The 16,280-nt window shown below is 42.3% G+C and overlaps 1 protein-coding gene across 1 annotated transcript; it reads left to right on the top strand.

Moving 5' to 3' along the window:
• The first annotated feature begins 5,626 nt into the window (after nt 1-5,626).
• Nucleotides 5,627-15,841, top strand: Pdcd2 (programmed cell death 2). The gene is made up of 6 exons (XM_008843406.3): nt 5,627-5,944; nt 6,542-6,784; nt 9,297-9,428; nt 13,167-13,270; nt 15,211-15,324; nt 15,502-15,841. Exons 1-6 carry the CDS (start codon nt 5,662-5,664, stop codon nt 15,658-15,660), a joined length of 1,035 nt encoding a protein of 344 aa, XP_008841628.1. The 5' UTR covers nt 5,627-5,661; the 3' UTR covers nt 15,661-15,841.
• The last annotated feature ends 439 nt before the right edge of the window (nt 15,842-16,280 follow it).

Raw genomic sequence — 16,280 nt, 5'->3', positions numbered from 1 at the left:
TTTCAGAATTTTCTCTTTGTTTTGTGCATGTAGTGTTTTTACTACGATGTGCCGTGGAGAGTTTCTGTTCTGGTCCTGTCTGTTTGGTGTTCTATATGCTTCTTGTATTTGTATGGGCATGTCTTTCTTTAATTTTGGGAAATTTTCTTCCACGATTCTGTTGAAGATCTGTTCCACGCCATTATCTTGGGATTCTTCTCCTTCCTGTATGCCTATGATTTGTAAGTTTGGTCTTTTTATGGCATCATACAATTCCTGCATATTCCATTCTTGTGATTTCTTAAATTTTTCATTATCTTTGCTTGAGTGGTCTAGTTCATCCACTTTATCTTCCAGTCTTGAGGGTTTGTTTTCCATTTCATTCATCCTATTGGTGAGGCTTTCTCCTGTCTTTTCTAATTGGCTCACTGAGTGTTTCACTTCCTGCTTCATTTCAGCCTGAGTAGTCTTCAATATTTCTAGCTCTTTTCTGAATTCATTCAGAAGTTTGTCTCTACCTTCCTTCAGTTATTTGATTTCTTTGTGTGTTCTTTAAATTCACTGAATTTTTTATCATGTTTATAATTGTTCTTTTGAGTTCCATGTCCTGCATTATCTCAGGCTGTTCTCATTGTACTCCTCTAGAGGACTGTTGGTATTTGGTGGGGATATGTTTTTGGTTTTTCATATTATTATTTTTTCTCTGTGATTTTGACATGTGAATTTCTTTTGTAGTTTCTGATTCTTGTGTGAGACTCAAGTCTTCAAGTTTAGGTCTGCTTCTTTTTGTGAACTTTATGTGTCTTTGTGGTTTAATTTTTGGGCATGAAAAGCTGGTTCTGCTAAGCTTCTGGTTCTCTCTTTTGATTTTATATAGGAGTGGCCAGATTGCTTTTGTCTTCAGGAGTTCCCACAGAGGCCCAAGTTAGATGAGGATCAGATGCTCTCAGGCTTTCTCCTAAGGTCTGCCTCCCTCCAGGAAAGATTTTGGCCTCAGGAATTTTGGGGTTAGACTAGCCTGGGAGCCCGGCCCAGGAAAGATGCTGGTCTAGGGCAGCCGGTGGCCATGTCACCCAGAGATGCAGAGGCAGATGGGGGCAGGAAGCAGCCCCAAGGGCTCCTGGGAACTGCACTGAGGAGCTGGGTTGGTCTGGATGCAAAGGATCAGGAAGAGGAAAAGTCAGCCCCAGTGTCCAAGAAAGAGGCTGGCCGGTTGTGAAAGCCCAGGAAAGTAGAGGGAGGTGAGGGTGAGGCCAGGCCCAGAGTGTTCCTGGGACCTGAGAAGGAACTGAGTTGGTCTGGATGCAAAGGATCAGGAAGCAGTGGTGGTTCCCCAGGTGTCTGGGGTGCCAAGAGAAGGAATGGGACAGGCCCCAGGCTAGGAGGAGAGACTGGCAGGGGAGATGGGAGGGTGAATGAGGCTGGGGGAGTCAAGGCATGGAGGGCGCCATTGACTCACCCCTGAGAGAGGCCCGTGGGTCGTGCAGGCCCAGGGAAGCAGAGGGAGGTATCTACCTTTTTGTTTTGTTTTTTGTTTTTTTGAGACAGGGTCTCCCTGTAGCCCCAGGGTCCTGGAACTCACTAAACCAGGCTGACCTTGAACTCACAGAAATCCGCCTGCCTCTACCTCCTGAGTGCTTGGATTAAAGGTGTGTGCAATATAGGCATACACATAAAATAAAAAAATATTTTTAAAAACCTTATGAATGTAAGAAAAAAATGTAAAAAGATAATTAAAGGTAAGTTCCCCTCAGTGGGGAGCATCTACTAGCTCTAAATTGGTTTGTTCTGTGTACTTAACTAGAAGTCCTAGGTTATGAAAAAAAAATTGGAAAAAAAACACAAATTAGTAGTCTGCTTTAATTGAAATGTAAAATTATCTAAAAAAAGGAAAAATAAATTATAAAATTGGTAACTTAAAATAATAAGAGCTCTTAAAAACTATATGTGAGTTAAAAGGAGATATTAAAATTAATAAATATAAAAGGTTTTAGAGGTTATATCAGAACTAAAGATAAATTCTAAGACTAGTTCTCCTATCTCATCTTTCTCTGACCTTGTCCTTCATTCTTTATCTACTAACAGAGCAAAATTATATATCCAAATAGATTCTGGCCTGTTTTAATATAAAAGCTACCCCCCAAAAGGAGAGATTACACACTGTTAGATAAAAAGGTGGCAGGAGTCAGTATCACCAAGAAACAGAAACAGAGAGGACTCTGGCCAAGAGAGAGTTTACTTTGGGGTTAGCCAGGTTGGTCCTCAACTCAGGAGTGAAACCAGCAATCTAATGGCTGCTGGGGGGGGGGAGTAGCTTATAAAGGGAAAAAACGTGGAAAAAGAATATTTTTCTGCTGTTTGGGGGCTGTTCATGAAGGGCGTGGGGTCTGTACCTGGTGAAACTTATCAAGGAAAACATGTACTGTAAAATATATTTTCTACAATTACAGGGTTCCAGGAACCCACTGTAGCTATGTGCTTGGGAAAACCTGTTTGTCAGCCTGTGAGGCATGCTCTGGTGATCACAATACATTGGGTCACCAATTCCCAGAGCTGCTTTTGTCAGCTTGCAAGTGGCTGGGAGTTGGCAGAATCAGTTCCTCTTAAGGGCCTTATGGTTTCTGGGTCTGGGGTCGCCTGACTCTGAACCCTATCACACACTATATTAAAACCTCCCATTTGTAAAGGCCACCTTCCTTGGGAAGCTATGCTCAAACTTAGATATGTCTCACTTTTTTTTTTTCACTTAAGCAGCTCTTCTACTTTTACCTTTCATGCTTAAGCCTACATTAAAATGCAACTAAAAGCCACAAATCCTGGTTTGGATTGACTAGAGGTTCCAAAAACTTAGAGCTCCTAAGGCTCCTAAGGATGACCACATGGCAGCTATGTCTCAGACACTGCTGAAGTTTCTGGGTGATCCTGCTGAGATCCATCTTGAAGCATTGCTGGTGATTTTCCAATCTGTCACTTGGCTGATTTACCCTGCTAAGCATGACTTGCATGTTACTCTGGGTTCCTCTGCTTCTGTTTTTCTGGCCAGAGAACATTTAAAAATCACCTAGATTCATTTGGGTCAGTTGCAACAGTACATGGCATGGCTTTTTCTGGGGTACATTATGAGTGGATTCCCCACATGGCCTAAGCCAGTCTCTTGCCTCCAAGAGAGCAGCCTGAGACAAAATGAGATAACTGCTTCCCACAGTAGCACATTCTGGATCCAAAAGCAGCATGTTTTGAATAACTGCTTTTTTTTTAAATTTTTCTTTATTTTTTTAAAAATTTTTACAAAAACTTCATTGAGAATTTCATACATGTATATAAGGTGTTTTGATCAAATCCATGCCCACTCCCTCTCCTCCAACATTCCCCCCTCTGAGAAGTAACCCTAAAATCTTTTAAGGATTAGATACAAGCTCCCAAATACTCTTGACATTTTTGGCCTTTGGAACAGAGTATGTTTTGAGTAACTGCTTTTATACTTTATTCTTAACCTGAAGTCTTAAAAGTGTTTCCTTTACTATTCTTCTGGTCACCTTGCTTTGTAATGTTAATAGATTAGACAAGGGGAACCTCCTGGTTTCATACAAAGGCATCTCCCCCTTAGCTATTGAGCGCTTTAAAAAAAGAAAAATACTACCTTCTGCATACCAAACTTCCCCTTTTGATCTTTTATGCCACTAAGCCTTTCTCATATCTTTTTTTTAAAGACACATTTATTCAGCATCATGATCAGACTATTACATTTAACTGTTAAGGTCTGTGACTCGGTGGGTCTCTTCAGGAGAACAAATGCACGAGTATGGAGTATGGAGATGCAAAGATCAAGCAGAGTTTTATTAAACCAGCTAGCTGGGGTCGACCGTCCTTCCAGGACATGCAGGTCTGGTTAGAGCGATCGACCCCGAGGCAATTTTAGGTAAAGATTATATAGGCTCCCACAACTGTTACACAAAATCCTGCGTTTATACAGCCAATAGTTTCAAAGCAAGCATTTCACAAACCAATAACTTTAAAACAAGAAAAATGTTACAACTCCCTTCAGGTGTCTCAATTGGGGATAGTTGGTATGTGCCTGGCACGACTCTTTCCTGTTATCTTGTGTAAGCAGACATGTCTACATGACATGACACAGAACAGGTCAGGCTCCGGGGGCTGTAGCACTTGCCTCTATCTCCGGATGCCTGTGTCTCCAGTTGAGTTAATTGGTTACAAGCAGTAAATTTAAACAAGTAAATTCAAGCAGTATATTCAAACAAGCAGTAAATTCCTCTTTCCGTAACATAACAACCAAAAGTATGGATGAAAAAAGAGTCTATATTAAAACCCTTTGTTAGAGTGCTTTAAACCTTCCACAGAACAGAAACTAAAACAACCTGTTATAAAACTAGTCACAGTCCTGGAGGGTTTTTTGCCCATACACATGAGTATTATCTCAAACATGTCTTCTTTGTAGCAGCTAGGCCCTGCCACCACAATGCTTGGCTGAGTTCACAAATCTGCTGTAACCTGTACCTTCCCTGTCACTTATCTGGCTCTCCTTTAGAACCTTCTGTCACAGCCATTGCTACTGCTGCTGCTGGAACAAGGCCACACACCACACTAGAATGTAGGACAAGAACATCAGTCCTACAGGACAGGGATGGGACAATGACCACGGACACGGGACACGACACACACGGGGTGGGTGGGTGGGGTTAAAACAAAAGTCAGATAGAACAAAATGGAGTCAGTTTTGCCATTTCAATAGTAACAGAACAAACAAAAGTCATAAATCAGGAGACTTTTCAAATACTTTGGTGGAAACCTTAAGTAGGTGGTTACAGGAAAAGAGAAATCTCAGTTATAGGCCTCAGATGATGACACTCGGGTCTTTTGGCTTTGTTAATACATTCCAAAAGGATCTGTTAGTCACAGAATGTTAGATCAGACACAGAGGTGGGCAGGAATGCCTATTTAGGGACTAAAGATGGCCCAAGATAAACTGGGCTCTGGATCTGCAACATTCCAAACTCTACACAATCACGGAAGATACAGTTTTTCTGGTTACTTTCATTCACACAATAAGTCTTCCTCCACTCTTTTTTATCTCCTGACTGTGCTTATTTTGGCTTTGCTTGGCTTTGCACACACCAAGACCGGCACCTACTGCATTCAGTTTCGTTACCATTAGCAATTAATAAAACAATTTTGTTCAGTCTTTCCATTTTCCTAGAATCCTGTTTAAACCCAATACGTAGGACAGTAAAGTCTGGGGGCGTCTGAACTGTGTAAAGCAGCCCATCTGCACGAGTTTGTTTCTAAAGCTTGTTCTCAGAATATCCGTTAACCTTTCCTTTATCATCCATCCTTAGTCCTTGAGTAAGACATGCAGAGATCACAGCTTTTCCACATCCTCTGACAGCACCAGGACAGATTTCAGGATACTGTGCATCACAGCCAAGCATTTAGGATCCCAAAGGCTCAGAAGCCAAGGGTCCACCCTCCCTCCCCCAGAAGCGGCGACCCAGGGTTACGGCGCTGCGGCGAAATCTCGCTCCGCCCGCCAGGGTCCTGTACATTTCTACTCCCCGCTTATGGCCGTCTCTTTCCCCTTCCGCCTTCCTGTCTAATCCCTCTCGCGATGAGGCCTGACTTTCCACTTCCGGTCCGGCGGCACAAACGGAAGGTGCATCTGCACCTATGGCAGCGAGCAAGTCCCAACCGGTGGAGCTGGGCTTCGCCGAGGAGGCGCCGTCCTGGAGGCTGCGCAGCGAGCAATTCCCCAGCAAGGTGGGCGGGCGGCCGGCGTGGCTGAGTGCCTCCGGGCTGCCGAGGCCAGAGGCGATGGCTTGCGCCCGCTGCGGTCGGCAGCTCACCTTCCTGCTGCAGCTGTACGCACCACTGCCTGGCCACGCCGACGCCTTCCACCGGGGCCTCTTCCTCTTCTGCTGCCGGGAGCCGCCGTGCTGTGCCGGACTGCGAGGTGCGCGCCTGCCTGGGGCGGGAGCTGGGAGGCGTGCGGGGCTGGAAGCTGGAAGCAGCCACTTTAGATGTAGAAGCGGATTCCTATTAGCCTTTGGGATGGATCAGTAGGTGTGGGTGGTCATGTTCGGATAATAAGAGGTTGTGTTTTAGAATCGTGTTCTGATAGCTTTTCATCTTTTTGCAGTCGTTGATTGTAACCAATACTTAAGAGCCAGCCCAGTTGCTCGTGTCAGACAAAACTTCCGAATTTAAAAGCGTTTTATTAGTTTTTTCTTTTCCCCCTTCTATAAAAACTGCTCCTGAAAGCAGAAACCTTAGTTTCTCAGTTCAGAAATGAATGCCTAGCCTCGAGTGGTGGTGCCTTTAATCCTAGCACAGGGGAGGCAGAAGCAGGGGGAATCTCAGTGCGGTCGGGGCCAGCCTGGTGTACATGGTGAGTTCCAGGTCAGCTACATCTACAGGAATACCCTGTCTCAAAAGAAAAAAGAATGCCTTTTTTCGTTTTATGAAGTGGGGCACAGAGGAAGATTCAAATGTCTGAATTATTTTCACTGAAAAGTTTATACCTTTCATACCTCTTCTTCTCATGCTTTAGTTTTTCGGAATCAGCTTCCGAGGAAAAATGAGTTTTACTCATATGAGCCACCTTCTGAGACCCCATCCTCAGACAGAGTAGAATCTGTGTGCCTCCAGCTTAAGTCTGGGGCTCATCTCTGCAGAATTTGTGGCTGTTTAGGCCCTAAAACATGCTCCAGATGCCAGCAGGCACACTATTGCAGTAAGGAGCATCAGACCCTGGACTGGAGGTTGGGACATAAGCAGGCTTGTACACAACCAGGTAAGACTTCTCTATTTTCCATCTCACCTCAGTTTTACAGACTTTGTCAACCCAAATATTTTAGTTTCAGATTAAAGTTAAAATTAGAAAATACTACTTCTCAAGTTTTTAAGAACTGGTAACATGAGCATGAAAGAGTGGTGCTGAAGCTTAGTCATGTCGACAACCTGCCTTGAATACTGGAATCTGATGTATGACTTCATACAAGTAGCTGTGTTTACAGGGAAAACTTACTACATGGAAGACATGACTCATGCATCATCATCCTTCAGTGGACAACAGAAGACAAAGTATACAATAGTGACCTTGTTAAGATTATAGTTAAGAATTAATTGGGTGGTGATGAATTAATCAGTGTGATGTCAACATGAAACGTTTGTGGTGGTGATGTAACATCTGTGATGCTCATCTGTGCTAAACAGCTTTAGTGTCAACTTGACACACCTGTGCTCCTGCCTCCATGTTTCTGCCCTGAATTCCTACCTTGGGCTCCCTAATGAGCTGTGATCTGGGAGATGTAACAAGTTAACCCTTTCCTCCCCAAGTTGGTAGTAGTCAGAGTATTTTGTCACAGCAATGGAGAAACAAACTAGAACAGAAATTGGTACCAGAAAGTTGGGCACTGCTGTGACAGACCTGACATTGGAGGATTGTGGAAGCGTTTGGAACTTTGGGCTGGAAAAGCCACTGAATGTTCAGAGTTTGTTGCTGTGGAGCTTGAACAGTTATGCTGAGTTGAGGACAATGGAGGCCTGGCTTATGAAGCTTCAAAGGAAGGCGAGACTATCAGGGCTGTTTGTGTGATATTTTTGAGAATCTTTGGGTTGGCTGGGCTGAAGAATCAGCTGTGATTTAAGAGACCAGAACCTCAAGTAAAACCTTGCTTTACTGGGACAATTAATGCTGGTTAGCTGGGGCTGAAAAATCGGCTGTAACAGGAGACCAGCATCACTGTGGTGAAATCTTCTGGGAAGTATTTCCTTGGGGTCAGCACACAGACGCTGTGGTCGAGAGGGGGCCCAGGCCTCTATCTCTAGCAAGAAGCAGGACTTGGTAATGTGTAAGAGTCTCCTGCATGGTTCTGGTGTTGAAAGTGTGAAGGGGCCACAGAGAGCAACTGAGACTTGGCACTCTCAGAGTCCAGTAAAGGCCATAGGTGCAGCTTAGTTGCAGTGAAGACCCCAGGATTGAAGGGGTCATGGACAGAATCTGAGGCCGGAAGAGGCCATTGGTGAAGGTGTACCCTTCAGTTTCAGTGGAAACCCCATTTTGGAAATGCCAGGACCATGGGACAACCACCAAAGGCAGTGGCAGGTATGGAGTGGAGCTGGCCTCGGTCTTTAAGACAAGCTGTGTGCACTATGGACAGCAGAGTCAGAGAGGTAGAGCTGCCAGAACCCTTTGGAGCCCAGAAGATCATGAGTGAATCCCAGATGTCCAGCCTTGAGCTACTTTGCTAAACTTAGGTTTTGCTTAGGTGTGGCCAATTCTTCTCTTTTGAAATAAGACAGTACTTGTTTGAATTTTACAGAAGTCCACAGTTAAGAGGCTTTTAAAAGAGACTGTGAACTTTTAAGTTTGGATTTTTTAAGGACTGTGGGGTTTTTAAGGTTGTACTGCCTTGTGTTGTGATATAACATCATATCTTGGGGACAAGACATGGAAAGGCTGTGGTTTAACAGTGATGTGTTTGTGTCTCAAGTTGACAAAGGGTCAGTTGTGCTGGATAGCTTTAGTGTCAACTTGACATACCTGGGTTAAGGGAGCCTCAACTGGGGAATTGCCTACATTGGACTGGCCTGTGGCCATGTCTATGGGGGAATTGTCTTGATTGTTGAGTGATGTGGGAGGGCCCAGCCCACTGTGGGTGATACCACCCCTGAGCAGGTGGACCTATGTTCTATAAGAAAGCAGGTTGAGTATGGGCCAAGAGAGCAAGCCAGTAAGCAGCATTCCTCCATGGCCTGTGCTTCAGCTCCTGCCTCCAGGTTCCTGCCGAGTTCCTACCTTGGGCTCCCTGATAAACTGTGAACCAGGAGATGTAAGACAAATAAACCCTTTTCTCCCCAAGTTGGTCAGGGTTTTATCACAACAATGGAGAAACAAACTAGAACACCATCTCATAAAGGTATAGTACATACAGTTATGTGTAATACACAATACTTTGGTAACAAATGACTGTCCTACCAGTTTGTATTTTACTGTACCAGTGGTGGTGCACGTCTATAATCCTAGCACTCAGGTGGCTGATTTTGAATATGAGGCCAGCCTGGGCTACATAGTGAGACTCGTAAAACAACTGTAAATCATTGTGCTGTGGTATTACAAGGGCAGCGGCTTCATACACATAGTGTCTGTTACTTATCCCTCACGACTGCATGAAGTCATGTAGAGTACTGACCTGTACCATCTAGGTTTGTGTGAGTCACTCTCATGTTCAAACTGTGATGAAATCACTCAACAACACAGTTTTCAAAAATATACTTTAATGATGCTAATGACTTTTTTGTAGATCATTTGGACCACCCAGTTCCAGACCACAACTTCCTGTTTCCAGAATTTGAAATTGTAACAGAAACAGAAGATGAGATTATGCCTGAGATTGTGGAAAAGGAAGATTACTCTGAGGTTACAGGAAGCATGGGTAAGGAGTCAGTATGTTAATTTTACAATGCTGTGACCAAAGTACCTGAGAAAAACAACTTCAAGAAGGAAAGACTCGATCACTGTGGGCCTGTGGTGAGGCAAAACATCATGGTGTATGTGGTAAAGCAAAGTTGCTCACCTTATAGCAGACAGGAATCAGAGAGCCACAAAAGGGACAGGACCAAGGTATGGCCTTCAAAAGCATACCTGTCCATACCCCACCACACCACACCACACCCCACCTCCATCCGTCAGTGGCCTACTTCCTTCCACAGGCCATACTTTCTAATAGTCCATTCAGCTGTGAACTTATCAGTGGGTTAATTCACGGATTAAGTTAGTACTCTAATGATCTAGTCACTCATCAATAGCATCAGTAGCTTGAGGACCAATCCTTCAACACTGAGAGCTTGGGGACATATCATATACACACTATAACAGTTTCAGAACTTCACTGTTATTACACTTGATGCTAGGAAGAAAGAGCTTAGTATGCTAAGAAAAGTGGTAATAAAGGGAATGTATTCTCTCACTTGGGAGTTTTAGCCTGTAATTCTAATTTTTAAAAAATTTTTATTTTTGAGACATGGTCTCCTTGTAGCCCCAGTTGACCTTCAACTTATGTACACCAGGCTGGCCTTGAACTCAGATCCACTTGCCTCTGCCTCCCCAGTACTGGGATTAAAGGCATACACCACCACGCCCGGCTCTGACCTGTCATTTTTAGATGTTGCCTTGGGTGAACATACCTTTCTTGTACCTCCCATCCTAGTATGTTTCAGATACATTCTGTTCCTCATTAAAGACAGGAGGTATCTGCATGTGTATTCAGGTGGGACCTATAGGAGATACCAGAAATTTGAGTGCCAGGTCTCAAATCATGATAGAATGCCTGCAGAGTGTATGGCAAGCAATGGAGTGTCTTTGTAATTTAGTCTTTTACTTGCAGTTTTAGATACATACTTTTGGCATTTTCTGGAGTCTAGGGCTGTATCTATGCTGACCATTTACCAAGGAAACTTAGAATAATAGCACAAATGCTGATCAGTAATTTGGGTCTTTTTTTTTTTTTTGGTCTTTTTGAGACAGGGTCTTTCTGTAGCCCCAGCTGGCCTGGCACTCACTATGTAGACCAGGCTGGCCTTGAACTCATGCCTGGCTTAATTTGGGTAATTCTTAATTCAGCATTTACCCTGTTCTAAGGTTGCTTGTACATGGGCTCATTGAAATCCCAGCAGCATTCAGTAAGTTAACCACTTGGTCTCATGCGGGAAGGGAGGAAATTGAAGTTTTAGGCATCACGCATCTTTGAGTGTTTTGCACGTAAATATGATTGTGTGTGCAATGCCTGTGGAAACCAGAAAATAGCATCGGATCCTCTGGAATTGGAGTTACAGATGGTTGTTAGCCACCATATGGGTGCAAGGAACCAAACCCAAGTTCTCGGTTAAGAGCAGCCAGTTCTCTTAATGTTTGAGCTCTCTCTCTGGCCCCTGTACCATGTGTTTTGACAAAGAACTTAAGTTTCAGAGTTTGAGCCTAGATCTTACTAACTTTGAAACTTGACGTCATGTTTGTAGAAATTAAATTAGAATACTAACTCACTGGTTTATAGTTCATTCACCTCATGCACTAAACAAGAAGTATGAAAGTCTTGTTTTGTGCCCAGCTCATGCTTGGTAACAGGAGTATATAGCAGGTAGAACAGCACCCAGTGGTCAGGGGCTCATTCTCAATGAGGAGCCCATATAATACTCAGCAAAATGAAATGCTGTTATAATGCCACCATGTGGGTGCTGGGAATTGAACCTGAGTCCTCTGCAAGAGCAGTCAGTGCTCTCAACCACTGAGCCATCTCTCTAGACCCCGTTACTCATGTTTTTAGAAGTGGCAAGTCATGAAAATACTTTCCTTCACTTGGGAAAATGTGGGTAACGGGAAGGATGGTGGGTAAAGGCTGGACTTTGCACTCTGTCTTAGGAGATGTGACTGGGCCCATGTAAGCATTTATATAATCACAAGTAAAGTTATAAGAAGCTGTCATAATTGAAAGTAGTTTGAATTACATAACCTCAATTCTAAATGATTTCAAAACAGATTTGACAGTAGATCCCCAGTAGAATCTATTCCAAGAATGAAAAAAGCTGGAAAAAAATTCAGTGAACATGTTTTGGTTTTTTACTTTTTGAGACAGGCTCTCATGCAGGCCAAGATGGCCCTGAACTCATCCTCCTGCCTCTCCTCCCTTAGTGCTAAGATTATACATGTCTGCTATTACTGGCTGTTATTGTGTGTATTGGAGAAGAGAGGGGTAAGTTGGTATGTTGGGCTTGGGGAGAATTGTGATGTAAGATTTGTAAGGCATAGGTCTGCATTTTTCTTTGAAAATATCAATAGCTCATAGTATATGGTACTCCTACAGCTTTCTAAAATGATCTCTTTGGAGAAGTGGTTGATTCTAGAACTGGGGAGGAAATGTTCAAATAATGTTGGAATGTGGTCATACTAGAGACTGAGGAAGTTACCAAAGTTGATTAAGGTCATGTCAGAAGGACTCAAGAACTAAACATCAAATGTTTGCGTTAATGGGTTTAAGGTGATACTTTAAGAATTAAGTGGCACAGACCTATAATCCCAGATACTCAGGAGGTTAAGGTGGAAGATTGAAAGTCCTTTAAGGCCTGCCAGGGCTACCAAGTAATTTAAAGGTCAGCCTGAACAACTTAGTGAGAGTATCTCAAAGACTAAATGAGGGCTGGGGATGTAACTTAACTGTAGACCACTTGCCTAGAATGCACAAGGCCCCAGGTTAAGTTCCTTAAAGAATATTCTTTAAGCATCAAATTTTGAGAATAGAGTTTCAGGCTTATGTAGCAATTATTTATAGATAAAATGATGTGACTGGGATTTACATCAAAATAACAGGGGTTTTACTTGAAATTTTTTACTTGAAGCTGATTATTGGTACTTGACAATTGACTATATAGTGTTTCTACTTTTGTGTATGCTCAAAATTTTACTAAATAAAAAATTTGAAGATAACTTCCTAGAAGTTACTGATACTTGGTTTGAGCTCCAAGGAGAAAGGTTTGCTGGAGGCAAAAGGGCCTGTGGAAACATCTTAAGGTCCCAGTTTACTAATGCTTTGCTTCTATATTTGACAGAGCATCAATCCTAGGGTATTTACAATTCTACCATTCATCCTGGCAATGCCAGTGAGTACCATTAGTTAACGCTTTCCCAGGTTTATAAAAAATGGTGATTTCAGCTTTATCTGACCCAGGATATCAAAGTTGTATCTTGGTATGTTACCAACACTAAAGGTTGTATTGGTGGCCACTGGCCTGTTGGCTCAAAGAGACTGGAACACAAGATGTGATTATGGAACAGGAGATGGACACTGTGTGACCACATGAGTACATGCAGGCTTGGAAGAGATAGATGAGACATAGAGACTTGAAGAGTCCAGATGGCTCAAGGATAGTAGATGAGGGCTCACATTTCTAGGGAATCCCAAAGTGTGCTGGCGGTATTCCAAAACCATTGTCCACACTTTAGTTTGAAGCCTTAAAGACTAGATGCACAGTAACTACATGTTACCTGGAAACAAGCACTAATGTTACTGCCTGGATAAGAGAAAGCTGTCCAGTTACAGAACTAGGGCTCCTGCACACCTGTAAGTTGTCAAGCTGTAGGGATTACTCCTGTTTTCCATAATCACTGTGTTGTCTTTTAGAGGAAGTACTTGAGGAAGAACTGGATTCCATGGCAAAGCATGAATCTAAGGAAGATTACATTTTTCAGAAGTTTAAATCCCAAGTAGCCCTTGAGCCAGAGCAGGTAAAATGGAATTTCTATTTCTTTCTTTTTTTTTTTTTTTTTTTTGTCTTTTTGAGACAGGGTCTCTCTATAGCCCCAGCTGGCCTTGAACTCACAGACATCTGCCTCCCGAGTGCTGGGACTAAAAGCTTGTGCCGCCACGCCCAGCTCCAGAATTTCTATTACTTCATTGTGTTTTCAGGATTATTTTATGACTATAATCCCTAAGAAGTATGTAATATGTATACTTTATAATAAATTATTTTTTTAAATAATAAAACTCATCTGTGCTTTCAGAGTAGGGGTTGTAAAGTCTTTTCATAAGAACTCTTTAAAAAAGACACATAAAAAAGGTGCTTTTGCAGTTATGCTCCATTTAAGTTATTAAAAGACAAGTGGTTAAATTGCCTATTGAAATGGTTAAATTGCCTATGAATTATAGGATTCATTTCCTAAAGAAAGCATCTGCATATAAGATGACACTTTGCCTAAGCATGGAATTTAGATACTACTAGAAAAATATATGGGTTACACTGAACTGGTTTTTCCACAGATACTTTTTGGCTTATGTAAACCAGTATGTTTCACTTGTGCATACAGTATACACATATAAATGCATACATATACACATATTTTAAAAACCAGCATAACATAACACAATTTTTTTTCCACATTAGTTTACCTTACCATAAAAATCACTAAAGGTTAATCTAAAAACAGGTTCAAGGTGGGTGTGGTAGCACACGTTTTTAATTGCAGCACTCAGGAGGCAGAAGCAAGCACATCTCCTGAGCTCTCTGAGCTCAAGGCCCAACTGGTTTACATAGCCAGATCCAGGCCAGTTGAGGCCATAGGGAGACTCTGTCTCAAAAAAAAAAAACCAAAAAAAAAAAAAAAAACAAGAAACAAAGATCAAATAAATAAGGATCCAGGATGAAAGGAAGGTTTGATTTAGCAATGGTGGTAGTACTTTAACAGAATCACAATAAAGCTGATTATGGTCAATTTACCCATTTTTGTTTTATGATTTAACCAAACACCATGTTTTACTAGGTATATATCTATGTTAAAGGATAAGCCAGGCTTGGTGGCACACACCTTTAGTCCCAGCATTTAGGAGGCAGAGGCAAGAGGATCTCTGTGAGACTGAGGCCAGCCTGATCCAAGGTAGCTAGGGCTATAGGGAGACCCTGTATCAAAAAGACACCCCCCCCCCCCCCCGCAACAAAAAAGGTTTAAGGATCTAGCAATAGAGAGATGGCTCAGCAGGTAAGAGCTGCTGCTCTTACAGAGGACCTATCTGTGTTCAGTCCCCAGCACCCACATGGTGGCTAATAACAGTCCATAACTCCATTTCCTAGGGCTTCTGACACCCTGTTCTGACCTCTGCAGGTACTGCTTAACAAGGATGCACTTACATGCAGTCCTAACACTCTTATTTAAAAATTAAAAAAAAAATAAATAAATTTTGAATGTTTAAGGATACTTGCTATCTATGAAGGCAAGTACTACTTACTATGGGCCACATTTCATATGCAGAATATAGTAATAGGGAAGTTATTCTTAACCCTTTTACAATGTAGTGATGAGATTAAGATTCTAACATCATGGGGCCAGCAAGATGGCTCAGCAGGTAAAAAAGCACTTGTTCCAAGTCTGAGGACCTGAGTTTGATCCCTGGGACCCACAGAATGGAGAGAACCATCAACTGCAAGTTGTCCTCCAGTCTACACACTAATGTGTGTGCATACATCCCCCTTCCCCTGCCACACACAAAGACATTTTTAAGATTCTAACGTCTTAGAAGAAAAATAAACTGAAATAATGGTTTTGAGGCTTAGAAGGTGTTGGCAGTGCCCAAGAGCACATGTGGATTTTCTTTAAAGGAGCCTCAGATCATGGTTCCACTGGAAACTCTTCAGTAAGAATTGGTGTTTAAACATGGTGCTTATTGACTTTAGATTCTCAGATACGGACGAGGTATTAAGCCCATCTGGATTTCTGGTGAAAATATCCCTCAAGAAAAAGATATTCCAGATTGCCCGTGTGGTGCCAAGAGAATATTTGAATTTCAGGTATGACCTTAAATAGTAACTATTCTAGTATATAATCACCCTGTTTTCAAGACACTGGAAAACTCTACTGAAATACAGGCCCATGGTGGGTTAGCATGGCAGAACAGGGGGACTATAAAGTTAGAACAGAGTGGCCTTTCCTAAAATAATAGCATTCTTACTTTGCCCTCTCCTCAGGTTATGCCACAGCTGCTGAACTACCTAAAAGCAGACAGACTGGGCAAGAGTGTTGACTGGGGAGTCTTGGCTGTCTTCACCTGTGCTGAGAGCTGTAGCCTGGGCACTGGCTACACAGAGGAATTTGTGTGGAAACAAGATGTAATAGACACACCATGACAATATCTTAAAGCCTTAAAATGTTCCTTATGTTAACTTAATTCCAGCTCAAAGACTTTATCCTAGGAAACTATCAGAGATGGAAGTATGAAGATGTTGCTTGAGGAATTAATTTACAATGTCTAAATATTACTAAAGGAAAAGCATCCAATGACAAATTAAAATTTTGGTATTATCCACAGTGGAAGGTTGTTATACAAACGTACACAGATACCAAGTAAAAGGTATAAACGGACACCAAGATATCATTATGGATGATATTCACAGTATGTTAGTTTTGTAGAACTAATCATACATGTATATGTGCACATATCTGGGGTTGGAAAGAGGGCTCAGTGGTTAAGAGCATTGCTGCTCTTCTAGAGACTCGTTTGGTTTCCAGTACCTACACCTGGTGGCTTACAACCACCTATAACTTCAGCTACAGGGGATCTGGTACCTGCACACATGGGATGCGCACGCACGCGCACATGTAAATTAAAAATAAAACAAAGAAATCTGAAAAGGCACAAATTGAACTGTGGGATTAAACAAAATGATCTTTTCACAGACACACACACTCCTTTCTATAATAAAAATGGACTGTTACACTATCACATTCAAAGCACTTCTCCACACCT

The sequence above is a fragment of the Nannospalax galili genome, unplaced genomic scaffold (genome assembly GCF_000622305.1).
Source record: "Nannospalax galili isolate Female #2095 unplaced genomic scaffold, S.galili_v1.0 scaffold60, whole genome shotgun sequence".
NCBI lineage: Eukaryota > Metazoa > Chordata > Mammalia > Rodentia > Spalacidae > Nannospalax > Nannospalax galili.
This window is presented reverse-complemented; position numbering and strand designations above follow the sequence as displayed.